Here is a 16775-nt window from a genome sequence, read left to right on the forward strand (position 1 = left end):
GAGAAATGAGTGGGCTTTGGTGGCGTTTATTGTTATCTGGTCTGTGCTGTATTTTGACCACTTTGTATCTTGAAGATTAGGCAAGCTGAGTGAGTCTGTGGTTTCTTTTTTTTTTGTTGTTCCTTTTTCTGGTAACTGTTGCAATTCCAAAGACACCTAGGGAGCTGCATGCCACTGCAGTACTGAAAGGAAAGTATCCCAGGATGGTCCTTCCTGCCCCAAGGGAATCCCGATGAACTGGGTCCCCTCCCAGCCCCCATCCCAACTTGATCAGCAGGAGCACTGTTTATTTTAACATCGAATACATCCACCCAAGAAAAGAGAACAGCCAAAGCCATAGAATTACTCACTTTATTTCCCTTTTGATGGGAGCTCCAGCAGGCTTCAGCTTCAGCTAGTGCAGGGTGGAAGCCCAGGAAAATTGCATCGAGGCCATAAAAGGTGCAATTTAGGGAGACCAAAGCTCTTTCCAGCCAAAGGGAGGAAGCCAGCTGACTTCTCAGCAGCCGCCTGCCCACGAAGGCCCTGGTGTGGGTCCAGACACCAGTAACACAGCTCCATGCGCTTGCTTTCCGATAAGTGCACTTAGGCGGCTGCAATAGAGGACTGAGGAAATGAGCGATCTTGGCTTGGCTTCCTGCCACCTGGGCATGGAGTTGAACTTGTCAGCATTCTGGAAACGTGTAGATTGCTAAGTCTTCTGCATTAGAGAAGGAGCAGGAGGAAAGTCAGGAGTTCCAGGTGACAAGGAAGAAAAGTGTGTGAAGAATTACACAAATGTGCATGCCCTTCGTAGATAGATCATTTTAAAACCCTAGGTATGTAAAACAAAAAGAAAACTCACAAATCTCATATCACTATTTCAGTTTGTCTATATTTTTTCCTATTTAACAAGAGAAGGATCATAATAGATACAGTGTGTTTTAGCCTCCCATTTTCTCAAAGTGACGTGTCATAGATGTCTTTCCCTTCATTCACTTTTATTTCACCCCAACATATATTATGCATGCCAGATCACCTGTTTTATGGAGGTATCACAGTTTATGAATTCAACCAAACTGACCTATTGTTAAGTATTTTGCTAGTCTCTTGTGTTCCCTTATGCATATATGTAATAATGTAGACTAACAAAGATTTTCAGATCCCAGATTTTACACACAGCATTGTTTATTTCCTTCAGAATAATTCTTAGGCACAGGACTTATCAGTGAGTCAAGGTATGAAAAAATGTTAAGGTTTTTGATATCTATTTTTATTATTGCTTTTGGGAAAGTTGTACCGATTCTCACTTTTTCTCTACTGCCCACATGAAATATGAGAGTGTCATTTTTGCCTTATCCCCAGCAGCTGTAAATGTTGTTATTTAAAAAAACATTACTCATGGTTGCAGGTACTGCACAAGCAGATTGGGCCTCAGAGGAACCAGATACTTGACAAAGATTTTACACAGACATGAGGTCTGTGGGCCCAGTGTCAAGTTCATTTAACTGACACTGGCTCTTTGCAATGCCAGTAAGCATGGAGATGTCACTCTTGTGCCCTGACATAATTTTAAAACCCCTTCTCCACCCTTACAAGGGAGCTAGACTTTCATCTCTTCTAGTAACTCCCTACAGTACTGGTAATAATGGCACATAGCATGGCCACATTGATAGCTAATGTTAATTGAGAACTTACTATGTGCCAGCCATCAGGTGAAGCACTTTAGTATATTTTTTCCCATTTCATTGTGTAACAACCTTAGGAGGAAGACACTATGACTTTCTATCTCCCACCCAATTTGGGACTCATTTTAAGGATGAGAAAATTAAGGTATAGGGAGGCTAGTATTTGGCCCAATGTCACAAGTTACATGACAATATCATCAGCAACTCTTTCCAAGGTTAAGTCCATGCTCGGGAAATAGAGGTTTTGTGGTCATGGCTAAGCGGGCAGGAGCAGGCCCCGGCGCAGGGAATGCAGGCTGTGTCAGTGAGTCACCCGTCTGGGGTCTCCGTCATTCAGTTGACCATGTGGTGCCCGAGCCCGAGTCCAGCCTGACAGAGGCCTATGAGAAGTGGCGAGAGTGGGCGGATGGGAAGAGCTGCTGCGACTATGCCTTGCACGTGGACATCACCCACTGGAGTGACAGCGTCAAACAGGAGGTGCAGAACCTCATCAAGGACAAAGGTGAGCCTGAACGTGACTTCCTCCCTTCCCCCTCTTCACCCCTGACACCCATCCTTCCCACACCATCCACGCATTGGAGTCCCTTCTCCTTGGTTGGACCCTGGAACCTCGAGCATGCATGCTGCGTGATAGGGGTACCACCATACTCCAAGCACTTTATTTATTCCATCACGGTTACTCCTTACTGGGTCTCCACAAGATGGGGGTCCTTCTCCTCACTTGGCAGATGGAGACCCTGAGGCTCAGAGTACACAGCCCAGGATCACAGAGCCAGTAAGCAGAAGATGTGCCCACAGCCTGCCCTTTACCTCCATGCAGTTCTGCCCATTTGCCAGAGGAAGACACCGAGGTCAGGAGAGGTGAACATCATACATAAGGTCACACAGCTACTCGATAAGAGATTAGGAATTTTAAAACTCCATCATTTTTACTCCAAAGATCAACCCTGTGACTATGAGATATCAACAGCATCCTCAGGAAAGCTAAGACATTTCTGGAGCAAAGATTGTTTGAACTCAGGCCAGGAGCTTAGGCGTGAACGCATGTCTGTGTGTGTGTGTGTGTGCGCGCACACGCTCAGCGAGTGCGTAATTCAGGTTCCCACTGTCTTCCGAGCCTCTTCTATTCTCTACTTTCTCCTACATTTTGATCATCAGCTACTTCACACACAGGCACCACTCCCCCGTACAGCCATGCGACATTCTCGCAGCCTTAGGGAAGCATGAGAAATGGCCTCTGCTGGGCATCCAGGGGAGAAGGCGACAGGCCAGTGAAGAGCAACAGAGTCAAGGCCACGAGACGCCGGATGGTTATCAGACAGGCAGTCTCGATGCCCAGGCCGGGCGTGCCATGGAAGAGAGTGTGTTGTGGGTCGGAGGGGAGAGGACAGGCTCCCGGAGGCCGAGTTTTCCTGTCCCTGCTCCTCCTCGCCCCCCAAGCTCTGCCCCAGTGCTTCCTGACTCAGAATGAGGGGTGAGCCCCCCCTCCTTTCTGGTTTTTCCTTTCACACGGGGCATCTGCACTGGGGTAGAAAATTGAACGGCTTTAATGCCCACTTCCCTTCCAAAGGGTCTGGGTCATTCCATGGAAGGCACAGAGGCCGGGGCAGGGCGGCGTTGGAAAAACTGCCCTTAGCTGAACCACGCGGGAGGGGGAGGCTCTCGAATTACAACCCACTGTCGTCCTTGAACACTGTGGGCTGAGGTGGCCCTCATGGTTGGAGCCCAAAATCACCCTCGTTTCTTCAAAATGACTCTCCGTTCCCCAGTCCTGCCTATTTCTGTGCATTACAATATTAGTAGTTTATTTGGGGTAAAAAATGGCTCTTTTTAAAAATAACCCTTATGATTTGGATATTCAAGCGCAAGGTGACACTTGACTTCTGCCCAGGAGCCCTGTTAGTTCTCCAAGGACAGGGCCCTTTCAGATTCAACCCTGCACAGGTTGCGTGCAGGGCAGGCACTCATTAAATAGTGAAATAGCCAACCTCAGGAGGTCCATCAATGGACCGAATGTGCGCCAGAGCTGGTGCTGAGGGCATGGTGTGTATCTCATTTAATGTTCCCATGAATCTGATAAAGCAGGGCACTGTTGCTTTCCCATTTTACAGATGAGGACCCCGAGGATAAGAGGTCAGGTGTTCCAAGCTCCCTGCACTTGTGTGTGGTGCAACCCCCTGTGTGTGAACACAACCAGTATGCTACAGCGATTCTCGATGATTCTACACTGCGTGAAGCAGTAGTGAAGCGTACTGACCCTGTGGGCTGGGGAGTGCTGGGCAGGGGTTCAAGAAAGAGGTGCAGAAGAAAAGACCATTCTCTATGACATTGCATTGGAATTGTTGCTTTTACAGAGTAGGCAGGGAATAGGAAAGTGCTTTTGGAGAATGGAAGCATCCACTTTGCGTTGGACGGGAGCCTGTAATGCACTCAGGCCCCATGAACCGTAGGAGTGGGAATACAGGATGGAGAGTGCTCGTGGTAATGCTGTCTTCTTCCTGCCCCCCCCCCGCCCCCGCCCCTTCTCTCTCTTGCAGGGGTCAACTCCTTCATGGTTTACATGGCCTATAAGGATTTGTATCAAGTGTCCAACACAGAGGTAATGACCCATTGCTGTGTGGCTTGGGGTATCTGGATGGGTTTCCATTGTTTGCTGATGACCTTGGCTCCTTGAACTTGACTCACTGTAGGCACTGTGGGAGACCATGGGGCCAGATTGCTACCTGAAGCCCCTGCTGTCCACGCTACATTTTAAATTAGGAATCCCAGCTCCCACAGCAAGGCAGACAGGGAGCTGGGATTTCTACTGCAGAGGCTTTCGGAGAAGGACAGGAGGAAGGGCATGCCTACATCTCCCTCTCCCAAACAACTCCAGACCCCCCGTGAACTCAGGGAACACGGGAGGCACCCAGCCACATAGGACTGCGGAGGGCCTTCCGCTTGCCCCAGCCTGCCTCAGACTCTCTCCTTAAGAAATTCACGAAATGTGTGTGTTTGAGACAAATCTCAAGTTTTCAGAGGAAATACAAGAACTGAATCCCCATACTTCCTGGTGAGAAGGTCAAGCAAGGGAGGTCTTTCTGGAGAAGTTGAGAGACGGGGGTGTCAGCTCTCACATTAGCTTCCAGCCAGGTTGCTGTCGCTTTCGGGAGCACGTGTTGAGAAGGATCCTGGAGCTCTGTCTCAGCTCAGTGGGAAATGATCCCGTACAAAAGTGTGCATGGGGGGAAGGGGGGCCTGGGAGCGGTTTGTTATGTGTTCGCCCTGTCTGCTTAGGTGACCCCGTAGGTTCTGTCCGCGGGCAGTTTTCTGGAGTTCTGTGGACTAGCACTGCTCTTGAGTCATGCGTGTTCCAGTCTGCATTTCTGCCCTGGTTACTTACTTCCTCTGCTGTATCCCGTCCTGGCTCTCATAACCAGTCTCTGTGTGGAGTCACTGAAAGCATCAGTGGCTTGGGAAGGGACAAAGGCTCGTTTCTGTTGCAGCTCTACGAGATCTTCACCTGCCTGGGAGAGCTGGGAGCCATCGCTCAAGTTCACGCCGAGAACGGGGACATCATCGCGCAGGTAAGGGCGGGCGGCTCCTGGGACGGGCTTTCTGCTCGGGCTTCATCACGTGTCCCACCCGTTCCCTCACCCCTTCATGTCGCTTCAGCGCCCCCAGTGCACAAGGTGCCTACCTAAGTTCTCCACGAAAGCCTGCCCCAGAGGGCCTCCCTGTAGAGGAGGAGGAACAACAGAAAATGGAGACAAGTGAGGGAGAAAGTGAAAGCCCTTGGGAAACAGGGAGAGATCTGGCCATTCTAGAGCATCAGAAAAGGCTTCCCGGAAGAGGCAGTTTTCAAATCGGCCTGTTTATGGGGGCAGCACTGCTGATTCTCTTCAAAATGAGTCCAAACTCCGTGGCATTCTCTGTGCTAAAGAGAAACCCTAAGGCAGCACTTCTGGGAAGCCAGAGAGCAGGTCCAGGGTGGTGGCAATCCCTGCCTTAGGTAATGAAGAACTGAGGCCTTGTGGGGATCAGACGTCCCATTGGTTTCCTAGAAATCACACTGAGAAACCAGAGGCAAGTGATGAAAGTGAGGGTCCCAAGGCCCAAACTGATCATTTATGAGGGAGCAGAAAGCACATCCCGCCCCATCTCCAGGGCTGCTTAATGGGCTAGATGCACAGATGTGTCTTAGCCAGGTTCTGTTTATCCCCAGGTTGGCCTCCGAGAGGCGGAGGCTGCCAGAAGAGAGTGTAAGCTGTCTCTCAGTCCATTCCTTAGCATTAATGGCAGGAGACCATTATTCATCCTTTCAAAGAGTATTTCCTGAGCGCTTTGTGCCAGGCATTAGGCTGTGGAGAAGTGAGCCAAAACAGATGTCGTCCATAGCTCAGAAGTGCTCAGGCTGTGCCTTTTTTCTAGAAGTTGCCTGGGACTGGGTGAATGTGATTGGCAGGGCGTGGGAACAGTGTTGAGGCCGGACTCATTAACTCCCAAGAGTGGGGACCATTTTGTGAGCTCTTACTACCGTGGGCCAGGTCTGATGGGGCTCTAGTCTGTTCTCATTTACTCTTCACCTGACCCTTTCAAGAGGACTGCCATCTTCCCCATCATATGAGAACGCTGAAGCACAGAGGGATTACGTCATTGGCCCAATGATCGCAGCTGGTGACTAGGAGAGTAAAATCTCAGTCCCCAAGGGGATGTGCCTCAGTGGGCACCTCACCCAGAGAGGGTGCATCCAGGGCCTTGGCCCACCCATCTGGCTGCCGGCCTCCTGGGGAGGCAGCGCCACAGCTGTGCAGGGCTCCAGCTGTTGGGGTGTTGTCTCACTAGTGGAGGAGGTGAGCTAAGTGTGCAGTTTCCCGTTGCTTGTGACTGAGGAGGTTAATTAGTCAGGCCCCTGACAGCCTTCTCCTACACCCCCACACACCCAGAGATAATGAAATCATTTTCCAAAGAGGGTCCAAATGCCTTGCTCCCAGGGGAGGTGTCTGGTGGTATTAGAGCGGTCGCTACTCCCCCTTCTCCAAGTTTTCAGTGCAGCCGCCAGAGGTCCCAGCCCTCCCTCCAGATGCCTGAGAAACCAGACTCCCTGGTTCTTCAGTCTAGAGCCTGCGGAGGCAAACAGGCTCCAACTCAAAGCCCCCCTTCCCCTGCTTCCTCTGTGACTCCTCAGCACAGAAGTACCTCTGGTCCCCTCCCCCAACCCCCTCCCCCCTTTCCCTGCGTTGGGAAGATCTGGTCTCAGTCAGGAAAAGAATAAGGGCATTTTTCCATTTGCATGAGTTTTCTGGTGTGTATTTATTAAATTCTGCTTAAGCTGAAAGATTTGATCACATTATCTAACTGAGGCAGCTGCTGTCCTCAGAGTCTTTGGCTGTACTTGATGTCAAAGTGATTAAAGAGGCAGAAATCTTCTCCCATGGGCCCCAGCAAGGAATATCATCAGGACAATCTGAGAGCACAACATCCTTAGCCTCTCATCCACCAAATGTTTACTGAGCATCTACTATGAGTAAAACATTGGAGAGGGGAGATGAAGAAGACAGGGTCCCTTTCCTCATGGAGCAAACCGAAATTGTGCCGTGACCCACAATGTGTACTTGCCTCAGTGATCACTCCCTGCACCAATGGTCCTTTACATGTCATTCTTTTTCATTTTTTTTAAGATTTTATTTATTTATTTTTAGAGAGGGAAGGGAGGGAGATAAAGAGAGAGAGAGTAACATCAATGTGTGGTTGCTGGGGGTCATGGCCTGCAACCCAGGCATATTCCCTGACTGGGAATCGAACCTGCGACACTTTGGTGTGCAGCCCTCGCTCAATCCACTGAGCTACGCCAGCCGGGGCATGTCATTCTTTTTTAAATTTTTTTTTTACTGATTGGTTTTGGAGAGAGAAGAGGGGAGAGAGACAGATAGGTAGACAAACATCAATTTGTTGTTCTACTTATTTATGCATTCATTGGTTGGTTCTTATATGTACCCTGACTGGGGATTGGACCCACAGCCTTGGTATTGGGACAGTACTCTAGCTACTGAAATACCCAGCCAGGGCTTACATGCCATTCTCCCAGCTGTAGGGGCACCCTGACTTTAGGGACAGTGCATTACAATCACCTATGGGACTTTAAGACCGACTCCTAGGATTCTCCCAGTCCTGGAGATTCTGATTGAGGTCAAGAGCAGAGTTCAGACAAGTGTATTTTGAAAGAGTTCCCCTGATGAGCTTCATCTGCCTGGTGTCCCAGAACTCTTGGACAAGATAAAGGTGAGAGTGGCCTATCAGACAGAAGATGCTTTTGTTGGGGACCTTAACCCTTGTGTGAGTGAGTTCAGGGTGCAATTCAAAGTGGAAACTCACCAGAGTTTGGAAGAAATTTTATTCAGTCCAAGTTTTGATATGTGAAGCAATAAGAATGAAACGTGGAGCTACATTGCTAGTAAAATGAGCCTCTGACCTTTTTTCAAATTCTGTAGAGCTGGGGATGGGGACCAGTTTACTCCTCATGGCTGCTTACAGCGGTATCTTCCTTTCTACTCCTCTTTTTTAAAAAACCCTTAAAAACAAACAGACAACAAAACAACCCTTTTCCAGGTAGAAGGAATCCTGCTTTCCTGCACATCTCATGGCTTCAGAGTGAGACAGGCGTGGTCCAGTCCCTCCTCTCTCTCTCTCACAGCGCCAGGGCAGAGGTTCAGAGGGACTGGCCTGCGGACTTCGAGAGTGGAGGCCGGCAGAGCTGCAGCGATGGTGGCTTGGGGTTTGCGCCAGGTCCAGTTAGCCCGTGTGTGTGTTTGTGGCCCAGCCACCTGCTTCTTCCAGAAAGCTGGCCAGAGGTCTGAGGAAGTTAGCCATCAGCCATGAGGGGCAGGCAGTTCTGCCTCATCCCAGACCTAATTCATTACAAAGTGACCAAAAGCTGAACTCAGAGAATGCTGGGTAGAGGCACTATTTTGTCTGATTAGATTCTATTCCATTCATTTAAGTCATGAAAGTGAAGCATGAAAAAGCCTGCTAGGCTTACTAAAATGCAAACTGCTAGACTTTAAGCTCAGATATTCGGATATTCGGATTTGCTAGAGCTGGACAGGGCCAGACCTCTGCATTTCCGCAGACACAACCCACTTCATTTCTGAGGTAGGTGGTGGGTTGGCCAGACTTTGGGAAACATTGGACTATACTAAGTCCCATCAAGTTAGGAGTCTCGTTGCTTTAACTCAAGTACCTCACCTAGAGCCTAGCATGAAACAGGTACTCAGTAATTGTGTTGAATGAATGGGTTTCACTGTTGTGCATAAGGAAGCTGAAAATCAGAGCAGTTAAAGCACCGTCCCATCGCATCTGAAGGATGGACAGTTGTTTGCACAGTACCAGGGTGATCTGTGCTGTTTATGACACTTTTCTCCAATTAATGAATGAATTAAAAAAACAAGTTAAGGGAGTGCACTCTCAGAGGTCAACATCTGAAAGAAATAAAGTATAAGTGATTGTGTGACTTTTGATGCGTAATGTCAAAAACAACTGGTACTGTTTAACAGACTTTCTTTTAATAAAATCAGGCCACCCTTAAATGCTTTTTCTCCTTTTAATTAAGACTCTGCCCTATTTTGCAATTCCACAGAGTTAATGAATTATTCAATATACATATTTTACTCTTTTTTCCCTTGAGCTCATCTTCAGTGTGTTTCCAAATCCTAGTTGAGCTGTCCTAAGAAATAGAGGACAGTTTTTATTACTTAAGAGTTAGTTAATAGCATCTTATATTTTTTTAAGTTAATAGCATCTTATATTTTTTTAAGTTTTAGTTTAAGTATTGATGTACTGTAAGAAATTGCCATAGTGCCTTTTTTTATTGGTCTGGATGATTTTGGGCTTTGAAATAAATCTTGACTAAGTAATATCATAAGTTTTTTAAAAAAATAAAAACTGTCCTCTATTTTTTTCTCCTTCTAGGAGCAATCCCGGATGTTGGAAATGGGGATCACTGGCCCAGAAGGCCACGTGCTGAGCAGACCAGAGGAGGTGAGTTGCATGGGGTGGTGGGTGAGGTAGGGTGAGGGATAAAGAGAAGCAATAGCACTGGGTGATTTCCTTTTCAGCTGATGTAGCACCTTCTGAGAGTCTCCCATGATCACAATGCCAATTCCAGCAACTTTCCTGATGGCCTGTCCATCATTTCAGATTTGCAGTGTTAGTGTCCAGCCTCGCTTCCTGAGGCACAAGCACACACAGTGCAGGGACAAACACAGTGAACGGTGGTGAGGCTCTAGGAATACCCGACAGCAAGATTGGACCATTTCTTCCCAAGACCATTTTAAATGACTCAACTCATGGGCCCCTGAGGAAATTAGAAAGCAGTGCTTACTCCTGACCCCTAATCTCTCCAAAGCCTATATCCATTGGAGGGTACTCTGCAGTTATTCAGTGGGAAAGGTAAATCTATAACCCCTTTCTCAGTCAATGTAAATTTTGGAGGCGTTTCTACTTATTCCCCATTCTATTTTGAGTCCTGCCAATATTGGCCATATGGATAGGAAGCTGAATGGGTCTTTAAGGGGCAATATGCCTATCGAGTTGTATTAGGGGATGTAGACGTGGAAGTTCCTCATGTGTAAAATGCATGCTGATTAGCGACTGCGTCTAGCAGCTGAAGAGCAAATAAAAGGGAAGTAGGTGCTGATTCCAAGTCTCTGGGATGTCAGCAGTCTCAGCTGCTGGCACAGGGCACAGCTGGGACTTGGCTGTCCACATGGCTGAGAGCACATTGGCTTTGGAGGACTAGCCTGGGTCTGGTACCTGGAGCCAGTTCAAGGTCTTCCGTGTCAGCGAAGTGAACGGTGTTCCTGCTTTGTCATTTCAAGCCCTGCACTCCACAGCAGGTAGAAGAAGGAGTCGGAACCGGAAATGATTGCATTCCTGTTGCCCATCTCTTTTAGAATCTTTTAAAGAGTTAAATTGTACCACACATAGAGAAAAGTGTACCTGTCATAAAGGTTAGGTGAATTTTCACAAATTGAATATACTTATAAAAGTAGTCCCCAGTTGGAGAAGAAGAAGAATGTCATCTGCTCCCCAGAAACTCCTTTGTCTGGTGCTCTTTCTGTTACCAGCTGAAATAATTTATAATTTTGACTGTTGGGAATGTAAATTGCTACACCCACAATGAACAACAGTATGGAGGTTCCTCAAAAAATTGAAAATAGAACTATCAGCAATTCCTCTTCTGGGTATTTATCTGAAGAAAATGAAAATACTAATTCCCAAAGGTATCTGTGCTCCCATGTACACACAGCATTATGTACACTAGCCAAGATATGGCAACAACTCCAACAGTCTATCAATGGATGAAATGAAGAAAATGTGGTGTGCGTGTGCGCGCACACACACACACAATGGAATATTTTTCAGCCATAACAAAGAAATTCTGCCAATTGTAGTAACATGGATGGACCTTGAGGGCATTATGCTACATGAAATAAGTCAGATAGAGAAGGATAAATACCATAGGATCTCACTTCTGTGTGGAATCTAAGAAACAAAACAACAATCATCCCCTCCCCACAAAAAAGACCCAAGCTCATTGATACAAAGACCAGATTAGTGGTTGCCAGAGGTATGGGGTAGGGAAATTGGGGGAAGATGGTCAAAAGATGAACAATCTCCCAGATATAAAATAAATAAATCAGGAGGATGTAATGTGCAGCATGGTGATTGTACTTAATACTGTATTGCATCTTTGAGAGTTGTTAAGAAAGTAGATCTTGAAAGTTCTCATTACAAGAAAAAAATTTTGCAATTGTGTGGGATGGATGTTAAACTTCTATCGTGATTATTTTGCAATAGGTACAAATATTAAGTTATTATGTAGTACACCTGTACTAATAGAGTGTTTTATGTTAATTACTCCCCACTTTAAAAAATCTGTGTTGGGGTTACAGTCACAGTGTCCCCGTAAGAGTGGCCTTAATGCCACGTCTCTTCTACAGAACGCTCGTTTATTCCCAGGTCCGTGCTAACTGTGTTGTCGCCATTGTCCTGGCTGCTGCTCTGGGTGGCTGGTGCTATTGTGCGTAATGAAGCCGAAGATCAGAGCAGTTAAGGCACCCACCCGTCGTGTCTGAAGGACTGGAAAGCTGTTTGCACGGTGCAAGCAGACCAGGACCATCAGCACTGTTTGTGACATTTTCTTAAATGCTGGTCACTGTTGAGATGTGCTGGCAAGATAGATCCTTCAGCAGCAGCCAGGGGATTTCTGAGCAAAGTCTATTTTTGTTCTTTGGTTTGTTTGTTCAACTCCCCCCCTCCCCCTCCCACCCCGCCATACTCCCCTCCTCCCTGTTTCCGTCTCCTTTTTAGTAGAAAGCCTCCGGCTGCAGATCCCAACAACCCTGGAAGCCCTTTTGGGTGAAGCTGGAGAGTGATGTAACCTTCCAAAGATAGTCATGTTGTCAAGGTGCTGAAAATCCTGCAGTGCTGTGAGGGAAGGAGATCAAAGGGGCCTGGGCAGAGGTCATGAGGCAGCTGGAGAGGTCAGCATAGGTGTGAAGAGGGAGGACCAGGCACAGGGGAAGCCAGCGTCTTTTCAGTCCACAGCACAACCAGATACCATCTTGAGTGAGGCTGTTCAGAGAGCTGAGCCCGAGGCCCAGAGATGCCACTCCAAGAGTCTGGGTACTTCCAGAAGGTGGCCGCAATTTCCCGTGGTCAGGGGCCTCCAGGGTCTGGTCCACATGGAACAGAGTGCAGCTCAGGGGACGCCAGCTGGACTGGCCAAATTCTTAGAGCCTGCCTGCCGAGCCACCCTCACCATGGGCAGGAGCTGGTTTGCCTCGGGCTTCTGCAAGCTATTTTTGGTCTTTTTTGAAGGGTTGGGCTGCACAGGCTAACCAGAATGTCATATCCATCCAAAAAGGGACTTTGGCCGATTGAAAGGAAAAATGCCAATGTCCCTGCTTTGGGCTGCACTGAACTAACTTGGGTAGTCACTCTGGGTCATAACACAGGCTCTCGCACGTACATGGTCAGGAGCTGCCACCAGCAAGAAGACCAACAGCCACCCTTCAAGGAACACTGGCCTCATCCCAGGAGTGAGCTGATTGCTTTATGTGGATGAACTTACGTAATCCTCAAAACAGCCACATGTGTCAGGTCCTATTATCCCCGCATTCCGGACCTGAGGCTTTAGGAGGTCATGTGAGGTGCCCGAGGTCACTCAGCTTCCAAGTGGCAAAACCAGAAGCCAGACCCATGCTGTTGGAGAAAGCCTAAGCTCTCCGACCCTTCTTTGTTAGCAAAATAAGGGAAAACTCCCTATTTCTTACTTAATGCATTCAACTGGGCTGGTTAGCATCTCCAAAAACATGAATTCTACATTAGGATGGAGGAAGTCGATGACAAAAGAGGTCTTTGTGTGGACAAGTCTGGGAATTATTAGGATAAGACGGGCCTGCTGGAACGAACCCATCCCCGACCACCTGTTGCTGCAGGCAAGGGCTGGAAGAAGCATGACGCCTCATTTGCTTGACTGGTTATTTCCTCCATACGGGGGTTGGGGCTGTGTTTTGCCAGAGAATCTGTCCTGGGAAGACTGGGGAGCAAAGGCTTCCACCACATGCAGCCTCTGTGATCATCAGAGGGAGGGGGGAGAGCAGGCCCAGGAGAAACTCAAGCTGTGCTGATGCAGTGGTTGCTCCGTGCCAGGCCCTGATGTCACACAGCAACCCTGTGCTGTCCTCTCCGATCTCCATGCACTTCCCAGGTGAGGGGCGGAGGCAATGAGATGCCAGGAGCATGAGCCAGCCAGGCAGTGCCGTACCCGAGACTTAGATCCAGCGCGTCCAGCTCCGGCTCCTCTGGGCTTTGGACGCCTGGCCCGCGTTCGTGTGTGGAGGCAGGGGAGCGGTGGCTTTGAGAGCCTCTGGCTCCTATTGACCCCTGGGAACTTTGGGTTGTTTTTTTGCAGCTGGAAGCAGAGGCTGTGTTCCGTGCCATCACCATCGCCAGCCAAACCAACTGCCCTCTCTACATCACGAAGGTCATGAGCAAGAGTGCGGCTGACCTCATCTCACAAGCCAGGAAAAAAGGTGATGTGTGCTCCCAAGATCTCAGGGCTCTGAGGCACCATGTCTCCTTTCTTCCCTGGACACCCAGTGTAAAGGGTGCCCTAGTTTACGCCTTGTCTGCTCTCTGGGAAGCCCCTCATCCATGGTAGCCCATTTGATCCCTTCCATATCTCGGTGGAGAACAGGATCCTGGAAGTGATCCCACTTGGAAGATGGGTAAACTGAGGCCCAGGAAGGGTTAGTGGTTTTCCTGAGATGACACGGCTTGAGTCAGTTCTTTGGAGACTTGGGTCATCTTCCTTACTCCCTTTGATCTTTTATTGTCAGTTCACATTATCTGAGCTTTATAAACGAACATGCTAGTCAAGATTGTATTGGGTACAATAAGTCAGAGATCCAACTCAAACGGACTTAGCAAACGAGTAAAATTACTGGTTGAAGGTGTTTCTGTGGGGCTGAAACAGTGGGGTTGGGGTTCTGTCACTCTCATGCCTGTCTTGGGGCTGCTGGCCTGTCTGGTGGCCTGCTGTTCAGTATGAACAGTGACAGTAAATGCCAAGTGGCACCTGTCATCCTCCACTCTTGGTGGGGGGTGTTAGGAGGAAGAGTGCATCTTTTTCAGCAGCTCAAGCCCGAGTCCCCAGGAGGACTGTGACAACCTTGGCTGGGGTCATGGGCTCACCCCTGAACCAACGTCTGTCTGCTCTGGGAAGAGCACAATTGACAGGCCGGGGCCGAGGGCAGGGGCAGGGTCCTACCTGCTGAGCCACAGGTTAGCACAAGTTGTTTTAGAAAAGGGGTTGAATGGGTCTCCAGAGCATGTCCAGTGGCATCGGCCTTCATGACCTGGGCTCTGTCCCCACTGCCTTGGCTGTGTTCCCCCGTTGCTGTTCACTTGGGCTTCGTTTGCTCACCCTGCGCTAAACTAAGGTTTACTCTCACTTCAAAGCTTTCTTTTCTGCCTTTTGTTCTCATCCCTAATGGGAGACTAATGGACTCACTTGTGAGCAATGTGGCTGAGAACCTGGAGGTGTGGGCTGCGTGTTTGGTTGTATGGTTGTGACCACTGTGTGTCCATGGCTGTTTGGATAGAGGAAGGGCCCACAGTGAATGATTCATCGACCAGACCCAGAACTGGTCTGTGCAACTCCAGATGTGTATGACTGGGGTGGCTAAAAATAGTCCCAGCTGCCTTTGCTGGCTGAGTTTCAGCTGCCTGGCCTTCTGGCAGCAAGGACCCTTTACTTACAGGAAGGGCATCGTCTTGATTGTCTGGACAATCTCCTCGCTGGCAAGTTCCAGGGCACCTTGTGCTTCATGTCACTCACTGTGAGCCTGCTGTTTTCTCTCCCAGCGTTCAGTCTCCCAGCAGGGTACGGGTGGCCGCTCTGCTGGGTGTGAGTCTCCGGCAAGAACCAGGGAAGCAGCCCCGATCCTTACCCGTTCTTGGAGGAAGGCAGAAAGAGAGAGAGAGAGAGAGAGAGAGAAAAGAGCAAAGGGACACCCCACACCTCTGTCCATGACCGCCTGCCACAGTCATCCTCTGACACCTCCCGCCCGTGGCTGCATCCTGCCAGGGCCCACTCTCAGGGCCACCTGGGGCCCGGCTCAGTGTTTCAAGATGTGTGGGGTCTTACTTCAGACTTCATGTGGCAAAATTCCTCAGCCTTAGCCTTCCAGCTCATGGTCTGATGGTGAGGATGAGCAGAGCTGTGTCAGGGCGGCATTACTGCAGGGACAAAAATCAGGCTGCTGAGATCGCAGCCAGTGAACCCCTCACAAACCTCCGTTCTCTAGGAAGGAGTCCAGGGTGTTCAGTTGGGAAGACAGAGCGTAGCAGGTTTCCTCCCCCCTCTGCGCAGGTGACCCTGCAAGTCCCCACATGTTTAATCACCAGGTGCTCTTCGGCTGCTCAGCATTGCTGCTCAGAATTAAAATGAGGAGTCTGCGGTTCGATGCAGACCACCTGTACATCCTGCACTGGGGCAAATACAGGCATATTGGAGATGCTGCAGATTTGGTTCCAGACCACCGCAATAAAGCAAATATCTCAATAAAGAGAGTTAAACATGAATTTTTCAGTTTCTCAGTTACATTTACTCTATACTGTAGCCTATGAAGTGTGAAATAGCATTATGTCTAAAAAACAATGTATATCTCTTAATCAAAAATGCTTCATTGCTAGAAAATGCTAACCATCCTCTGAGACTTGAAGTCATAATTTTTTTTTGCTAGTGCAGGGTCTCGCCTTCAATTTGTAAGAAACAATAACAGTATCTGCAGAGGGCAGTAAGATGAGGTGTGCTTGCACTTTTAACGTATCATTGTGTAGAATTCTCCTGGAACCCTGCGCAACAGGCATTAGTATCCCTGATTTCAAACGAGGACACAGCAGCACGCCTTGCCCAGGCCCCTCCCAGCTTGGAGAGCTGATACTCAAACCCAGTACAATGACAACCTTTGCTCATTCTACTCTCCCATCTAAAGGTGGTCAGTCCAAAGAGAGGGAACTCTTCCACTTTTGAAGTTGTACTTTCTCTCAATGGGACTTGAGTGCTTGCCTTGGCTTTCATTTCTTCGCTTCTCTGTGGCCCTCTCTGCTTTAGTTTGGTAATATTTTTGAAGAACCTTTGAAATTCTCATCAGTCAGGTGTGGGTCCTTTTTTTTACCATCTTTCCCCAGAGCAGGGCTGTCCCATGTGAGTCGTTGCCGTTGCTTCCTTCATTCTCCCGAGGCAGACATCACAAACCAGTCACGAGTCTTTTCTAGTGCAGCCGGAAGCATAATATAAACAAAGTCACTGAAATAGAGACCAGGCTGACAGTGACCAGAGGGGAGAAGGGAGGGAATTCAGGGGAAAAGGGGAAGGGTTTACAGGAACAAGTATAAAGGACACATGGACAATAACAAGGGTGGGCCATGGAAACAGGAGGGAGGTGGGGAGCTTTCGGGGGGTGGGGCAGGCTGGGATGGGAGTAAAAGGCAGAAAACTGTGCTTGAACAACAATTAAAATTTTTTAAAAAATTTTAAAAAGAAAAAAAATTCTTCTC

The 16775-nt window shown here is 48.5% G+C and overlaps 1 protein-coding gene across 2 annotated transcripts in view; it reads left to right on the plus strand.

Annotated features, from left to right (window-relative positions):
* The window catches only part of DPYSL3 (dihydropyrimidinase like 3), a 104836-nt gene that overhangs the window by 76515 nt on the left and 11546 nt on the right, over positions 1–16775 (plus strand). For both annotated transcript variants that reach the window (XM_045821764.1, XM_045821770.1), the window contains 5 exons: positions 2005–2169; positions 4205–4266; positions 5153–5233; positions 9615–9683; positions 13624–13744. In XM_045821764.1, coding sequence (XP_045677720.1) covers positions 2005–2169; positions 4205–4266; positions 5153–5233; positions 9615–9683; positions 13624–13744 — 498 coding nt within the window. The remainder of the gene's footprint in view (positions 1–2004; positions 2170–4204; positions 4267–5152; positions 5234–9614; positions 9684–13623; positions 13745–16775) is intronic.

The sequence above is a fragment of the Phyllostomus hastatus genome, unplaced genomic scaffold (assembly GCF_019186645.2).
Source record: "Phyllostomus hastatus isolate PE091 unplaced genomic scaffold, TTU_PhHast_1.1 phas_contig_150, whole genome shotgun sequence".
In the NCBI taxonomy this organism is placed as follows: domain Eukaryota; kingdom Metazoa; phylum Chordata; class Mammalia; order Chiroptera; family Phyllostomidae; genus Phyllostomus; species Phyllostomus hastatus.